Raw genomic sequence first — 17,990 nt, forward strand, 5'->3', positions numbered from 1 at the left:
ACTTAAACAAGCGTTTGAAGAGCACAACCACTGATATTTCTTCCTGTGTCCGCTCTCATCTACCCCTCTTCCTCTCTTTTCTGTTTATTTTGACACACTTTCAAACAAGTGATAGCTGCTACTGTAGTTTTAAAATTGCTCATTCACGTAGGCCCAGTGGCAAAGTTTGTCTTACGACTGTCAGCCTGCCCTTCGTCCTTTGGCAAGCTGAGAAGTGGGCGTGCAGTCCAGGTCCTTCAAACAGATTACTGAGATCTTAAACACCCCATTATTTTCATGAGCTAACATGAACACCAGGAAGTCTGCATGCATGAATAGCCTGTGCTGGGACCACAACTTAAATGTTAGTGCGGCGTAGCGCTGCATTATCATTAATGTGCTCGTATGTACCATATTGCATCAGCGGCGGCAGCAGCAGCTTTTACTTGAGGTGCCAAGCAATTCATTCCCTTACAGCCAACGTGTGTGAGTGTGGATTTGTGCGTTGGAGTGTGTGGTTTCTATCCCTTACTGTATTTGTTCTGGCACAGTGCTCTATTGTGGGGCTGGGCTTTGCACTGCTCAGATAAGAGAGCAGTTATGTCAACACTGGGTGCTGTGAAGGAGCCGCCTGGCCATGTTGACATTCTACAACACTGCTTATTTACTCTGACCACAGAGTTCAACCATCATCTCGCCTCTAATGTACTAATGACCAGAGGTGTCCGAGGGTGGAGCCCCCTCCTGGCACTATAGGGTAGTAACTATCTGTGTGCATGCAGGGTGAGAAGGAAGATGGGCAGAGAGGGGATAACTAATGTCATGAGAAAAGCCTGACTTTAAAACAGATTGCCAGCAGATGCAAAAAGAAAAAAAAAAAAAAAAAAAAAAGCTTGACAAATGCTTCTTACAACACACAACCCCGTGTAGACTCTGGTGGCATGAGTCTGCATATTGAGCTGTGCTGAGCAGCTCTATCAGTAAAGAGCCAGTGGAGCAATCTATGAATAATTAGGGTGGGGGAGGGGGTTAATTGACTTCTTTGAGAAAGATCCTGATTTCTATCAGCCAGTCCCATAATCATGTGAGCCAGGGCTCTCATTAAGCCCCCTCCCTCATTTATCTCTCTTCTCTTCTTCTCTCCCCTCTAACCCTTTACCCTCTCCTTCACTCTCCTCTCACCCGCCCCGCTTTGAAAGGGGGCGAAGCCCCAACTGCTCCTGCTGTGTCTCCGGCAGGCCAGCAAAGGGTGAGGCAGATTTATAGCCAGCACCTGAATGAGCACAGTGCACATAAACACACTCCACACTGGCATTCACGTGCACACGCGTGCACATTAACACTCCAGACTGCAGTTGACCTGACTGTAACCCCAGCGCAATAATGTACTTGCTAGCAGGTATTAGCAGCAAACCTGGTTACATGTGTGTCCCTGTGGCCAGAAATGTTCTTCACACACAAATGTCAGTGTTACACCAAAGATCCAGAGCCAATTCTCTTTTATTATTTCCAACAATACCGCTCTGACCAGCAGCAGCAGGAACAGCAGCATAACAAGTGGTTTGAATTATTTATCATCAGAAAGGACATGCTGCCTAATGACATATATCTTTACAACAAACAACATATATCATGTTGGCGCGTCAACACCTATGAATATTTTCTAAAATATATCCACTACGACATAGTATTTCTTCAAGTGGGTTTTAAAGATTTGCAAAAAGACACCCGCTCCTTCTTGGCTGCTGTCCATTTCACGTTCCCTCTTTTCCTCTGTTCTTTCTTCTCTGTTCTTTGGATGCTCTGAAACATTTGGAGAAGAACCAAACCCCACTGAGCGAGAGCAAGAGACGAGGAAAAAAAAGTGACGTGTAGAAAATAGATGAAAAGTGACAAATGAGAGATTTCCTTCACAAGCTCATAAATCAGGAGATGCAGGTTGGGGCAGCGTGAGGCCTTTTTTTTTTTTTTTTTTTGCACCACACAGCCACCGCTAACCACCGTTCTCTCCTTACATGTGCACAAATACACACCTACAAAAACATATGTCCATACTCAAACACACAAGAACTAACACTTTCCCTTCTACCTCTTTGCACAGTCTCCCAGATGGTGTGTGCTGGAACGGCATCTCCACAGCTCTCCACCAATCTGGTTGTGAAACAGTGGCACAGAGGCATGTCTTGTAAAATCCCTTACAGTTAGGAGCGGGCTTCAAAGCGAGAGGGGTCCAAGCAGGGCTTGCTAAAATAAATCCTGCACGTTCGGACTCATAAAAATAAACACACGGTGGAGGGCAAGGTGGTGCGGTAGCTGCTATAGGCAAGCATGCGCAGGCAGAGAACGGAAATGTGTGCGCTTTAAAGAATTACATGCACACAGCGGGGTGCCTCAAAATGGGCAAAGGAGTGTGGGAGTCCGAAGCCACCCTGCTGGGTTCGGAGGTACTTTCTGAGGTCGTGGGGAGACAACGGGTTGAGCAACAGGAGCAACTGTCAGCTGCCCCTTTTAGCTTCAGTGTTTGTGCAAGCTATAGCAGACTGTGCCACTGAAAAGCACTGCTGTTAAGGCTCTGACATATGTGAACAGTGAAGAGAAGGCAGCGACCATGGCCGGCTGTGGCAGCAGAGTGAAGGCTCAGTCTGTGTTTGAGAAACTTGAGCCCAGCGCAGGACTGTCCCAGAGACCGGCGGACTGATGGAGATCCAACAGGACTTAGGATCTGCTTTCATTCTGAATGTTCACCATCTGCTTGGCTGGAAAGAGAGCCCATGAAGCTGAGGAAAACTCTGTCAAATGACAGATGAGACAGTGAGTGTAAAAGTGTGTGTGTGTGTGTGTGTGTGTGTGCATGTGTGTTATTTATGTGTACGAGTGCAGACAGTGTGTCAGTATTGATCCTTCAAAGCAGCTCCGCTTTCTGAAAGCAGATCTGTCAAATGGGGATACACACAAGTGCTCACTAACGTACACAGATACACACACATGCACACACACATGGGACTTAGTACATTGTGGACCTCATAGCATAAATAAAATTCACTCTCCAAACTAACAGACATCTGTATCACCATCACATGTTCCAGTTTGCCCAGCTGTCCTGTTCTTCCCACAAAGCTGCACAGGGTATTGATCCTTCCAGGCTCCATGTCTACAGTTGACTGTGCTCTGGCAATGCCCCATTACCAAGGATGACCACATCTCTCACCATACTTTGTTGAATTGTCACACACCAACTCACACAGTAAAGACCTGTGTGACCAAAATAACACAAACACACATCTCATCCTCTTTCTTAAGAAGTACATGTGACTCAACCAGCCAATTTATGACTGTATTGTTGCCACGTCAGTCGTCCAAACAGTGTTGTCAATGAAACAGCCTGATGGAAGTTTTTTTTTTTGTGTGTAATCTCTTGAGTCGTGGTCTGAAACAGTCCGGTCCACCAGTGAGCCCTGACTAACCCAGGATGTAATCAGCAGAGACACACAGAGCGAAATTCTCGTGACCGTGTTAACGTTCCCTCTGACCCGCTGACCTCAGGAGAAACACGATGATGTCTGTATTCATTCTGCCGAGTTAAAAGAGAGATGACACCGGGCAGATGAGGAAACGGCGCATACAATCCAGTAACTGTCATCCCATATGCTGGGAATGTGATGTGATTTACGGCATGCTCCAGTTAAATACAAAACCAACGTTTCTTGCAAAATGGAGCGTGCACACACCCACAGTGAATGCTGCTCCACAAAAGAAAAGAAAAAGATCATGAACTTCAGAGATTTTATACCTGACTGTTTTTGTCAACAGATCTACCAAAAAAGCTGCATGAAATAATCTGTTATAATTCCATATATCACTGATTCTTGTCACACACACGCCAGCTAATCAACACTGTAATTGAAGCAGGTGGATTAACCACATCCTCAACAGCCCTATGCACAATCGTAGAAACGAGAGACGAATGGAATAAAAATGCTCAGGGATGAGGTAGAATCAGGCACCTGCATCAGCCCCCCGTCCACCCCCACATGCTGCCCTCTCAGCTGCTTGCCACTCTGTTTCCTCCCTCCTCCCTTTTATACAATCTCTCAACCACACAGCTCCTTTGATTGCTGTTTCCTGTGGGCATGCACACACAAATACAACACACTGTACACAAAAACTCAAAACACACTTCCCCTGTGCTGTTCAGAGACAGTTGCGCCAGCTGAGTTTTGATTTGGAAAGAAAAAGTTGCTTCTACTACAAATAATGACAGGCACTCAAGAAACAAGCAGAGTGCAGTTATCACACTGGAACGCACATATACACACACACACGCACACGCACACGCACACGCACACGCACACGCACACGCACACACACACACACACACACACACACACACACACACACACACACACACACACACACAGGCACACATTCACACCCACACACATATGCAGGCAAAATGCAAAACTGACAAAAAACATGCAAAAAGCACAGACAACCACTCTTGGAGGAAAGTTTAATCACAGATACACACAGGCAGCCACCCACACATTGCAAACACACGCACACAAGTGCGTTCACACACCCTCCCATTATGCTGTATAACTGAAAGGCATTCAGCCATTTCAGCAGTGTTCTGAGAGCCAGCCAAGTAAGAGGTCTGTCAGTGCATTAGCCAGCATGTAATCATAGCCCAACTTCACAGCAATTAGAACTAGTTGTAATTCTTCTCAGGAAAGATTGCCTTCTTCCAGCGCTAATAGTTTACTTTACTCAAACAGCTGACAGACCTAACCCTGCCCCCCCCAAAACACATGCAGACCACACACCCCCCACAAAAAAAACCAAAAACACACATTTGTGTACATCATTAATGCGAACCACTCATTAACATAATGCATTCTATTCCTCTGACCCTGAAAGTCATACCTAGACTTTGTACAGTAGCTTGGATCCCGTTGCGTGCTCTTGGTTTTCTCGCCTCCAACAGTGAGTGAAACAAGGACACACACACACACCTCTACACATCTGTTGGTGGAGAGAAGATCGAAATGGGTCTTGGGAATAGTCCCCAATCATGTCCCTCTTGTACCACATCAATCCCATGAGTCTTTAAGCTGTGCCACAGTTCATCTCTGTAGCGCAACTCTGCATGAAATTCCTCTGCCACACCCTGCTTCTCCCGCTTTACCAAACATTACAAAGAGATATGATAGTGAAATTAAGAAACAATTGCACTAATAACAAACTAATAGCGGCTAAAGACAGAGTCAGGTGAGGATGGGGCAGTGGTGGGACAGTGCACAGGAAACGTGAGCTAATGAAGACTGAGGAAGAGGGAGCACTCCCTATACTGATGGTATTGCTATTAGCCTGTGAGCGGTTGCACTTGGGTGTCACTTCAAAGCATTCCCCACTATTAATCAGAGGCTATCCAGCCCTCCAGCAAAGGCCCCGCCGGCTGTGCCGCTAACTACCCCCCTCAACATCAGCACAATGGAGCTATCATTACGGCCGTTACGCTACGCCTCGGCCAGACAGTGCACCTTTATCTCGGCATATATGTTACATAGTCACAGCCAATTAATTTACCTGCCATGTCTGAGAATAAAGGAGGTGGGGTGGGTAGTGGCAGCGGAGTATGCAAGCACACATTACCATTATGTAGTGGTTTATGTATTGGGTTGGGGGGGATGGGCAGCACCTGGCTCAGGTTGCATTCATCAGGCTGTGCATTTGGCCTCGGGGGCTCTTTATGAAAGCACCTGCAAGAGGCGGCAACCCTGTCTTGTCTAAACCCACAAACCCCACCCTGCCCTGATCTGGCTCTTACCTGCATTGCCCCTACCCTGGGAAGCCCCGACGCCCTCCTCCTTCATGACCCCATGGCAAACACCAGCCACTCAGCTGGATATCAGCCACCAAGCTTGAAGATTAACTGTCACACTGGCCCTGTCTCTTTAATACTAGAAACATTTTACACAATGCTAATCCCCAACATCAGCTCATTCTTCCTTTTGTTTTGACTGTTGTGATGGACAGCACTTTCTACTGGGTCCAACAAGGGCCCAAGGGGCAGGGGTGAAGAATTTATTCTCTTTTTTCTGGGTTCTTGTCAAGGCTAATGGAGAAAAAGCTTCGCCTTGTTTTGCTTCTTGCGTCTCGTAAATTTGCACATTCATGTTACATGAGGATGAGAGGGCTTACAATACAAGACACTCTCCCCCTCCCTCTGTGTCCTCTTGTACTGTACTGAGAGACAGCAGACTGTAGCAGCGCTGAGGGGATGAGATAACCGCTCACCATTGTGAGAAAAGGCTGTCAAAGCTTTGTTTTTTTTCCCTCCCTCTTCTCTCTCTCATATTCTCTCTCTCTCTCTCGCTCACACTCTCTCTTTCTCTCTCTCAAGAATATAAAAAAAGCTAGAGCAGTGGTTGCAGAAATAGTCTTGTTTCTATAATTAGATGTAAACAGATGAACCAGACTCTCAAGCTTGCTCTGTCCCACTGGCCCCACAGCCTCCTGGGAAGCAAGATGTGTGAGTTAGTGTGACGCGCGCACATGCGTGTGTGTGTGTGTGTGTGTGTGCGTGCGTGCGTGCGTGCGTGCGTGCGTGCGTGCGTGCGTGCGTGTGTGTGTCCATTTTCATGTGTCTGTTTGCAATGCACCAGTAAGTGTATGACAGCATGTGACAGTGTGCATCTAGTCTTGCCGTCGCTTTCCTCTTTCTCTGTCTGTCTGTCTGCCTTTTTCACTCTTTCCCGGGCAAGCACGCAACCTAACTCACCCTGCACCACCCCCACCCCACCCACCCCCATCCACCGGAGGGTAGGTCAGTGGCCATGCATAGCAAGCGGAGAAGGCTAATGCATGCAGTAACAGCAGACAAACACACATCTGTTGCTGCAGGAGCCAGTCATTTGCCCCAGATCCTCAGGACACACATTGTATCAGAGAGAGGAGGCAGTGTAGCCTAGTGGTCACACCAGGCAGAAGGGATAAAAAAAAAAAATAATAATTCAGAATGAAATAGAAATAATTTTTGTAATAAGGATTGGGGGGGGGGGGGGGGGGGGGGTGTAAGTAATGAGGGATGAGAAAACAATATGGATCATCAAAGACTTAATGTGGAGACTCAAAAGAATTTAAGTTGTACAAAAAACTACATGAAAAAAAAAGAAACATCAGACATTGATTAGATATCAGCCCATCAGTGTCACAGGCCGCTTATAAAAACCATGCAAGACAAGGAAGCAGTAAAAAGTAGAGGAAAATTTAGAAAGAGAGTTCAACAAGTCCCGTTCGGAATGAGAACTCCGCATCTGGTTGGTTGGTCCCAGGAGACTTATTAAAATGGAATTCCTGATGCTAATCTTTGTTTTCGCACAAAAGGGCTGACACAACCTTGAGAGGCATGCTGCATGTATATTTAATGGCATTTTTTTTGCATATATTTAGCAGTGCACCTCATTGTTTAGTACCGTGCCTCACCGCCGCCCACTGTTCCACTGACAAGTCACCAATCCATGGATTGGGATTTGAGTTTTTTTTCTTCATCACATACTATCATTTACAGATCTTACTCATGTGAAACAAGGAAGCTCAGAAAACCGAAAATACACAGTGAGGAATATAAACAAGGAGGACAAGAAAGGAAGTGCTGTACAGAAACAGCTGCTGAGTTGTATAATGGTTTCCCTGTCAAAATAATTTCCATACATTAACAATATGTTCGAGCAATGGCAGAAATTGGCATCCTCTGCAGTAAATTGTCATCTGACACATGAGAAATTGTGACAGTCTAACCTCATCTCATGTGCAGGGAAAGAGACCGCTATGAGAGCAGCGCTGGTGGTTTCTACGAACGCAGCACAAACTGAGAACCAACGCTCGGGCTGTATCGTGAGCACGAAATGCTGCCAGGAGCAGTAGCAGCAGATCCAGCAGGGGCAGACTCAGACGTTAGAGGGTTAACAAAGCACCTGTCTAGGCCTCACAGCCAACCACAGGGTGCCTCGGCTCTAGTGGGGGGGCTGTCTGGAGAACACAACCCAGGACACACACACGCATGCTAACCCGCCCACCAACCCAAACATAACCACACACACGCACATTCATGAGACTACAGTGTCGTCACTGACCACAAATCTGCTAACAACAATAGGGCAACAGCTCTTTTTTTGTTCTTTTCACTGAACGATTACAATAATAAAACTGAAATTAAAAAACAAGTAATCTGGATTTTCTGCTTGAGCCGTTAATAATGTCTAACAGCTGTCACATGCAATACGGCCATGCACAGAGGTGGGCCCGGGGCTGCCTGATGAGAAGCAGCCTGATACTGGGAGGAGGGGGGTGGGGGACAGTGGGGGAAAAAAAAAAGAAGGAAAAAGACCAAACCAAACAGGGGGATACAAATTCCAAACAAAACAGCAGTAGTTGCATTAGTCAACGTATCAGTCAATCCAGTCAGAATATATATTTATATAAATATATATTAGTATGCACACATGTGTAGTGAGTGCCAAGGGATGTGAACAAAAGCCTCACTGGATTCCTAATTCAGCTTCTCACTTCCTCATGTTGAGTGTAAAAATAGAAAAGAAGGGTTTGAAATCCAATGCCTTGAAATCCAGTACAGGAAGGTATTACCCAGCCCGTCACTCTCACCCGTGGGTCTCCTTTGTGTTTGCCCTGTGTGCACGCCCCATGCTCGAGGCGAGGGCTCTGTGGCATCGTGCCACATGGTGTAGTGTGGGTGGCGGTCTGTTTGAAGGGCCTGCATCTGAGGCAACATGGCCACTAACTAGCAAAATCCTCTTGCGAAGGCAAATCTGTGTTTTTATTTATTAACTTTCAAATAGAAGGAGTCTTTGCCTTTTTCTGGACAACTTTGGTGATGAGCAAAGAAATTCACAGAAAGCGTTTATCTAACTTCAAATACACTGATGACAGTTGAGGTGATGTCCAGTTAGAGATAATAGGAATAATGATAACATATTTGGGAAGAAAGAGTAATACAAAAATAATAATAATAAAAAAGGCTTACTCAGAGTATGTTACAAATAAAAAAAATTTCGTCTTATCAAAAAAATTCAAAAAGCAATTGCAGATATGTACGGGGCTTGCCCTTGTCAGTCTTTAGAGGGAGTGTCAGGGGAAGGCGACAGATGGCAGCAGCGATGGGCAAGGTGCTATTTCAGCCAGGTGTAGGATGCCAAACAACACCTTCACTATTCAGGGGGACTCCTGCAAGTGACAGCTGGTCTGAACTGTATCATCTCACTACAATCCACAAATGAGGGTCGATTCTTAACGTGTTTAGCAGAGCTGGACCAAAAAAATAAATAAATAGAAATGTAATGGAGCTCACAAAAACCAGAGCTAAATGGAGCCTGGCTTCAGACCCATCTTCTGTCACTATATGTCCACCATAGGGGCCTCCCGTCTACAAGTGGCTTAGTAAAGATAGCTGACGATATGAGCTTTTTCACTCAAGTAAGACTCAGCACATCCAATAAAATTGTTGGACTTTGAGGAAAAAAAACCCGACAGGCACAGGTTTCAGTGGGGCTGTGTAATGTGCTGCTAAATAATTGCGCTCAGCATGCAACACACTCCAGTCACTACTCTTGTCTGGGGTCAAAAAAAGGATGGGGGCTGGGTAAAGGGTACAAACTCTGAGTGCTCACAACATTCGAGCTACAAGGCCAGAAAAGAAGAAGCCTTCCTTCCCACAAACAACCTTCACCCACTCACTGAGGTTTATTCTTTTAAAGACCCTGGTTGTAACCAGCCCATTCCTAACTCCACCAAACACCTGTGTTTGCCTTTGAAGCGTCTTCCCAACAACCACAGACCCATGGGATATTCTAGCAATGAGACGTTCAATAAAAGTCTCAGTAAAGTTATTTATTCTCCTTTGGAAAAAAAAAAAATGTGAGAAGGCAGACAGCACGGCTAACCTTTGAAGGGGGGGGGGAGCTGCTCAGATATCCAGCTAGGACATAAAAACCAAGGGAATGACAGGGACATCCTACCAGAAAACAATAAAGGGGGTGGAAGGGACTGTTTTTTATCTTTAACAGCAGCTGTAAAACACACACAAAGCTGGGGTCTGCAACAATGGCCCAGAGGCAGGACGGGGTGGCTAAAACAGAAGTGGCAGGAAGACCACCGCTTCCCAGACACAAGGGTCTTCCTGCTGGAGGGAGAAAAAAAAATGAGGTGATGAGAAGAGGGAGAGAGAGACAAGCGCTCATGGAAGGGGAGACAGGGCAGATGTAGAGGAAGGAGAGGCTGAGTGAGCTAGATGACACAAGTATGACCTTTGATTACATGGGGTGTTTAAAGCAGAGCTCAGCCATGGACGGCCTCCGAACCCCCTGCTGCTTTCACACAGCCACACCTCAGTCGGAGCACACTGATCAGAACAATATGGCTGAAAGATGAACCCCCAGCCATAAATGCCAGCAGTAAAGACAGCTCCACTGTGTCTGCTGCTCTGACACTATCCAACATCTGAGTCCCGGCCTCACAGCCAAGCGAAGACCATCTCTGCCTCCGCGCCGGAGCCAGCAGAAGATAAAATTACGCTTTCAAAGTCCTTGTAAATGAACTGGCGGAATTAAACAGCATTAGGTGCGTTTACAGGTCTGCGTCTCACTGTATCTAGCGTAAAGAGGGGGCCGTTGCTCCAGTCTCGCGTTCCCAAGAACACAGTGCAAGTGTAAACTATAAATTGACCACCTGACATGCACTACAAAGGACGGGCTTGTAGTAGGTGAAGATGGACAGAGGCAAATGCAAACTGACAGAATCTCTACCGGCTCTAAGTAACATGGTTCAGTGGGCAAGAAGGTAGAAGAGGGCGTTCAAGGCTGCTGTTGCCTCATTGTGAAGAACCGCACCGGTTTGTGCTAAAAAAACTACACAAGCGGGGGAAATTTTCTCCCAAAATATGCAAAAATTCTTTAACCCTGCAAGGAACAATGCCGAGGGAGTGTGTGTTGCAACTGCCGTCACTTTTTTCAGCAGCGAGGGCGAAGGAAGCATTCACAATAAATAACTCTGCAAAGTCAGAGGAGCCCTTTCAAGGATCCACATCAGAAACCTGCCTCTGAACGCATTTTTACATCAACCCTGAAATATTCATGCTCTTTGTAAAGTATTCATGTGAACCAGTGTGCAAGTTAGTCTCCAGGGGGAAAGTGCAGAGAAACTGCACACATACTCAGCAAACAACATGTGCTAATGCTACTAGCACACGGGACACTTGGAGGGAACACTAATGACCCGTCCCAACTTGATGAACAGTGTGGGGCCACTTCGGTCACACAGCCCACAAATATTAGTGCTTTCGCACATATTATGACTTGCTTGCCTTTGATTAGATAAACTCTTGGAGAGAAAAACAACCAACAGCAAGAATATTACCATAAACAGCATAATAAAAATCACTGCACGTAAATTTTTTTTTTTTAAAAAGCTCTTTTTTTTAAACATTTGTTGTGTATTTTTATTTTTGCTATTTTTGATTTTCTATTTCAGATCATAACTTTTGGATGGTTTGATGAGCGATATATTGCGTACATCTTTATGCTTCTGCAGATGATGGAGCGCCAGTGTTGCCTGTGCAATACCAAATTCCCTTATTGTCAGAATTAAGAACTATCTCCAATAAAATGAATAAAGCGCATCATTTTCAGAGACAAAAAAGCAGCTCCTGCTCTCCAAAATACCATTTTAAAAATGTATGCAGTGAATAATAGTGAATTATGCTCCATGTCTCCTCCACCTATATGTATTATGGCATGCTTGACATTTTCAGTATTATTAAAATAATAAATCAAACATTACACCTCAGCAGATAGCAATAACAAAATAACCTCTATACAGCCAGGAGAAGATTGTGAAAACTATGCGAACTTGTGTCAAATTATCCTGTGTGTTAATTCAATCAAATTGTTCAAATATGGAGGATTAAATGATTTTCCAGATCTTGAGGATATTAGCCCTGCGCTGCAGTCACGCCCATGTGTCAGTGACAAGACTGAGGAGAACAATAAACCACCTGTGCTGCTCATTGAACAGTGATGACATTTGGGAGGTAGGTCTTCATGCTGGTGTAGCGCAACACTACAAAGGAAACACCAAATGTGGGGTTGGGGAGCACCTGTGCCCTGTAGCCAGCATTAGCCTTCATGGGCTCAACAAAACATCTGCAAAAAAAAAAAAAAAAAAAAGTGTGGGGGGGGTACAAGCTCTGTGTGTGTGTGTGTGTGTGTGTGTGTGTGTGTGTGTGTGTGTGTGTGTGTGTGTGTGTGTGTGTGTGTGTGTGTGCGTGTGTGTGCGTGCGTGCATGTCTACTGCCAAAAGCAAACATGAATGGTGAGGGATGAATGGTGAACAGCGCCCATGAATTCTCCTGAATGACTAATTACGCCTCGTGTTTAGCATGATTTTGCAAATGAATTTGGAATTTTTATAAACATGTTGAATTTGAAAAGAAATATCTGGTGCTAGCCTGTCACAACACTGCCTACAGCGTGGCCATTTAACAAGATATCCAAAATGTAAATAAACAAATGAGCAAAACATAATATCATGCAGGACAAAAAGTGTATTAGAGGGAAATGTTAGAGGTGGCCATCATTCTGTATTCATCCACCTACACTGAGCACGCTAAATTCTGTAATGATTTGAGCAGATATATAAAACAACTTTAAAGGGCTGAATATTCCTTTTGCTTCCTTGTAACCCAGAACTCCACAGCTGCATCATAAACGGGTTTTTAGAGGCCACATTAACATATTTTCAAAGAAAATTGCTTCAGAAGGGGAGCTGTTTGATGCAATCAATACGCCACTGTTTTGACTTATCTTATTTAAATCTCTTTTGTTTTACATGGGCGGTTAAAATAAACAATACCGTGCATTTTTGTGATCCAACACATTACAACATCTATGCAATAAGTATATTTTCTCTCATAGTTGTTTTGGTTTTTTTTGCAAAGCACACTTTTATATATTTAATTTGAATCAAAATAAAAACAAATAATACAAACACATGCACAGCATTAACAATAAGAAAAGAGAGCCGCAAATACAAGCTAAGCCAAGGCTGTGAGAGTTGTTTAAGCTGAGCTAAAATTGTGGATTGTTCACTGTGGGCACAAATGTGTGTACCCATGTTGGCAAATGTGCACATTTAATCATTGTACACTTGATACCCAAGTCACTTGTTAAACCTGATGTATGCACAGTGAACACATTTGCACCCCCAGCACTTCAAAGGCCAGTGTACATGGAGGATTTTCTAGTCGTGCTTGTCTTCCTATAACCACCATACATTGTCACCCAGGAAGACCTGTGCATCCAGTTCATTCCTTCTCTATCTCTCTGGGCTCTGCATATGGCCCAGAGCCTCGTGGTTAAGCGATGGCATCAGTGTGACACTTATCAATTTAACCTGAAGTGACAAAATCTCATTTCAGATTCAGCTGAAGAGCCAGTAAACCAGTGCCAGTAGGTCCTGTCCAACTTCCCACCTTCAAACTAAAGCACATCCTAAATGACATTTTTCTCAATGCATGGAATTTACTTAACTTATCAACTGCCTATTTGTTGAACAAAAATGTCTTCATTACCTTTGACATATTCCAGCAATAAATGTTGATTCAGCGCAATCAGGATTCCTGCCATGGAATCTTGTGCAAATCAAATTTAACTTGATTTATTGGCCAATATTTGAATAGAGAATTTCTGTCAACAGCCACACCTGAGCAGTCCGTTATTTATACCAAAAAGCCGCGTCTGTTATTCTCTTTTGTGCAAAAAAAATAAATAATAATCAGCTTTGCACGGCACCATGCAGCCCATCGTCCATTATTCACACTGATAAAATGCATATAGGCTTTATTGTCAATCTCATGAGCAGAGCAAACTAAAAATCAGCTTTGAGATAGAAAACATTTAAAAAATAAACATAAAAAATCAATTGCAATGTTGCAGAGGGAGGAAAATGTTTGACTAACCTGAGTGGGGAGCCATTGGTATGTGTGAGGGGTAGTATTTCCCCGGCGGGAAGTGACCGGCATGCTGCACAGAGCTGTGGCCCGAGGGAGTGATCCGAGAGGCGGCTCGGTGCACCAGGGCGCCCCGCTCTGAAAGGAGGTGCGCCGGAGCAGCGAAATCCCGTCCTTCCATCCCGAAGAATGCGTAGTAATCCCAAATCCGGATGGGGCAGGTCAGGAAAAATCAAACGCAGCCCATATAATAATCCTTTCGTCCGTATCTTATGTGTTGCATTCAGTCGATCGCAGGCTTCTCCAGCCAAAAACGTAGCCTCCGATCATCTTTTCTGTCAGAGGAGAAATTCACAGCGATTCCCATTAGCAGGAGAAAATGGAAAACCCAATAAGAACAACACGGTGCAAAACACTGGCATCGCAGTACAAGTACAAGCCTATAAAAATGTGCGAGAACACAAATCATTAGTGCCGCTTCATTGCATTTCTGCTGTAATACCTTTCTGTCATATTAAGGATAATTTTTGCATCGGGCTGGAAGCAGCCTTCTCGACTTAAAACGGAATAAGTCAGCGCGGATGCAAACGGCCAGCGAGGCGTCCAGAAGCCCAGTGATCCGGGCTCAGCTTCAGCTCTATTGATCAGCCCGGAATATGTGGGCCTAATCATATGGAGACGTGCATTTCATATTCCACACGCACAACAAGCACCATTTTTTTTTTTTTTTTTAAAAAGACTGATGTGTATTATGCTCCCTTTTTAATAATGCTCATATTATATTCAACGCAGACAATTGGTTCAACGACACGTCAGCAGTAACCAGCTGTCAGTCTTTATAAAAGAACGGCATATAAGAAATGTGTGTGTGTGTGTGTGGGGGGGGGGGGGGGGGGGGGGGGGGAGAAAAAATCAATCATGATTCGTGCAACAATCCCAATGGTTTGGCTAAAGGAGGGAGTGTGTTGTCCTGTTTGAGTAGGTCGAGATGATTGGAAGCCTACTCAGCCTACATCTCAAGGTGAACAAGCCTCGTCCTGCTCGTCCTATTGTCTCGGATTGATGCAGGCGTTTCTCTGCCTCTGTAATCTCCATCCAGCTCCCATCACACCTCACACCATTTTCTAATGCTCTGCCACAAGCGGGGGAAATGGCACACGCATTGTGCAACTTGTGCAGAAATAAATAAATAAATAACACCGCTTGGAATAATCTGCCAATTTAAGAAAATCACCTGATGTCACACATCGATTTATTTGCGGAGCTTCGGGCAGTCTGAAAGCAACCCGAGGCTGTCAGATCACAAAGTTTAGAATCAGATCATGAAGTGGGAGGTGTGATATTTAAAATTAGAATATAATAAAATACGGCTGCATAACAGAGATGCATCAACTCCTGAAAGGCTTGGACACACACACACACACACACACACACACACACACACACACACACACACACACACACACGCACCCCCTGTGTGTGCGTATTGTACGTGTGTGAGTGTGTGTGTGTGTGTGTGTGTGTGTGTGTGTGTGTGTGTGTGGGTGTGTGGGTGTGCGTGTGAATAACTGCACTCTCACTGTCTTCATCTGCCTTGACCTATTTCAGGTCAGGTAATCAAATGGAGTAGTAAATACATTACAGACTGCATCCTCTGCGATGCCACAAAAATAGCATTATTTAGTCGTGATGAAGGAAGAATCCGGTTTGCGAAGCATAAATAAAATATTTTCACTGCATTAACAAAAATGAAGCTCCTCTAAACGTGACAGGCCACCTTTGTGCCACAGTAATGACCGTGGATAATTAAGAAGTAAAGCAAGCTAACAGAAAGCCTTTTAATTTTATATTTTCCATTCATTCGATATATAAATAAATTGTTATTATTATTATTATACTCGAGTCCCAATCTGGGGTGTGTACGAGGTTTCGTATGACTTGTAGGGGTCTTTCTGAGAAATTTATATTTTCAATATTGATTAAATTACTACAAAAATATTCTGCAGTACATGTGTATAAACAGGCACGTTTTTTAATCATATAGACCTTTTCAGTGTGGGTGCTATCGCCTCCCCATGTTTCCAGTTACAGGCTTCAATCCTGTGTGCTACAACAACAATAAAGAGCCTCGTATCAAGCGAGCATTTTCTGGGATCCTCTAGCGCGTGCATGTACACGTCCTGAACGGGGGAAATGATGAAAAGGACCTGGTCCAGCATGCATGACCGCCGAGTGTCGAGGCTGGGAGCTGTAGAGGATCCAAGGTGAATGGCCGCCCAGCAGCAGGACTCTCTTTGTCTCCACACTGAGAGAGAGCGCCTTGCAGTCGGCCATTACCTTCCCCTCGCCATGCTGTAAACTCCACCGAGCCTCTCCTGTGCGAACCAACCACCGACAACTTAAAAAAAAAATATATTAAGCCGACCACACAGCGATCAAATGCTGCAGCTTCGTACACGCTCGAAATGTAATTGATGGCGTTTCGCTGCTGCTGCGTAAATATCCACGGTGGTGTTCTCCCATTTTATTCCCAATTGCGCGCTTTCGGCCATGAAAAAGAAAAAAGATATTAAAAAGCCTACTTAAAGTTGTGCACAGCCGTGACGCAATTCATTACGCAGCTATCAATTCGATTACTGGGATCGAGGGCAAAAAAAAGGGATAAACCAAATTATAGAGAGGTCGGATCGTGCTGGGAGACAGGCGGCGCTCCGTGACTGAGCTGGCCGGCAGGGAGTGCGCCTCGGTGGGGCGTGCTGAGACGCGTCTCCCGCTCCATATCCGGAGGTGTTCATCGGGAAGTGTTTCCCATCTCCGGGAACCCGTAATCCCCATCTCCCGATAGATTCTCAATATATACAATTGTGGATCTCACCCGATCAATATCTACTTAACATAACTAATAGATTTAGAATCCCGTCTGAAAACATAAAATACGTGGCATCTAAAATGTTGGTTAATTATAAATAAAATATTACAATGCTGCTAAATGACTGAATTTTATGTATGGTCACAAAATATATTGTTAGCACGAGCAACGTGCAAAGAAAGCCAAATACTAAAAAACATTCTCATAATAATAATACTACTAATAATATTATTATAATAATAACAATAATAATGATAATAATAATAATTTATTTCACATGAGTTCATTAAATCGTGGATTTATTCCACACAGGATACACCTCATACATCATCTTTTGTTATTTAGAAAATTAAAGCATTGCACTGTGTTATGCACGTCAAGGCAAATATGACATTTCTGACTAAATACAACCCTTTCCTTTTAACAACCAAGTAACAGGCCCTTTAATATTTTATTAAATGGGAAAAAAAGCAAGTATATAAAAATTACTACTTACTGGTATGTTAAATCCTGGCATAACAATAAATTATAAAATCACAAAACTCAGGGAGGGAAGGCGCGAGGCCGAGTGCGACGCCCATTTAAAATCAAAATCTGAAATAAAGCATGTGGCTGAGTGATCCTACAGTATTTCCATGTGAGGCTGCAGGAGCCTGCTGGTTCAGTCTATGGAAGCAGTGGGACTGGGGCTTCCGGCCCGGCTGGATTGCGCCTCGGATCTCCGAGCAGCGGTTTCTCTCCCGGTGCAACTGCGTACCTCGCGTCTCGGGGCAGGGTAAACACGGCCTCCCATTGGCTGGATACCTGCATGTTAATGAGCTCGTGCCGCCCGCCCGCAGTTCGAGCGGGCTGTGATTGGCGCGCAGCACAGGCCAATGGTGTAGTGAGTGGCGTCGCTAAACACAGTGAGAAGCGCCAGATTTAAAGCGTTGGCTGGTCAAATCACTTTGAATAGAGCAGCTTAGTGCACCCTGAGCAAAGCTTAAAATGCAGTGGGTAAAAAAAAAAAAAAAAAAAAAGAGGAAGAAAAACAGTCTGTAGAGAAGAGGAATTATAATGTGAGCAATTTAAAAACAACCATCAAATTGATTTGTGGTTTCCTATATGTGTGTTTCAAGATTC

The 17,990-nt window shown here is 44.5% G+C and overlaps 1 protein-coding gene across 1 annotated transcript in view; it reads right to left on the bottom strand.

Annotated features, from left to right (window-relative positions):
• The window catches only part of bahcc1a (BAH domain and coiled-coil containing 1a), a 65,639-nt gene extending 48,048 nt beyond the window's left edge, over positions 1-17,591 (bottom strand). Inside the window, exons 1-2 of the mRNA XM_080488452.1 lie at positions 17,365-17,591; positions 14,005-14,334 (exon numbers count right to left, since the gene is read on the bottom strand). Coding sequence (XP_080344578.1) covers positions 14,005-14,180 — 176 coding nt within the window. The 5' untranslated portion in view covers positions 14,181-14,334; positions 17,365-17,591. The remainder of the gene's footprint in view (positions 1-14,004; positions 14,335-17,364) is intronic.
• Between the last annotated feature and the right edge of the window lie 399 nt (positions 17,592-17,990).

The sequence above is a fragment of the Lipophrys pholis genome (genome assembly GCF_963383615.2).
Source record: "Lipophrys pholis genome assembly, chromosome: 19".
Lineage (NCBI taxonomy): Eukaryota > Metazoa > Chordata > Actinopteri > Blenniiformes > Blenniidae > Lipophrys > Lipophrys pholis.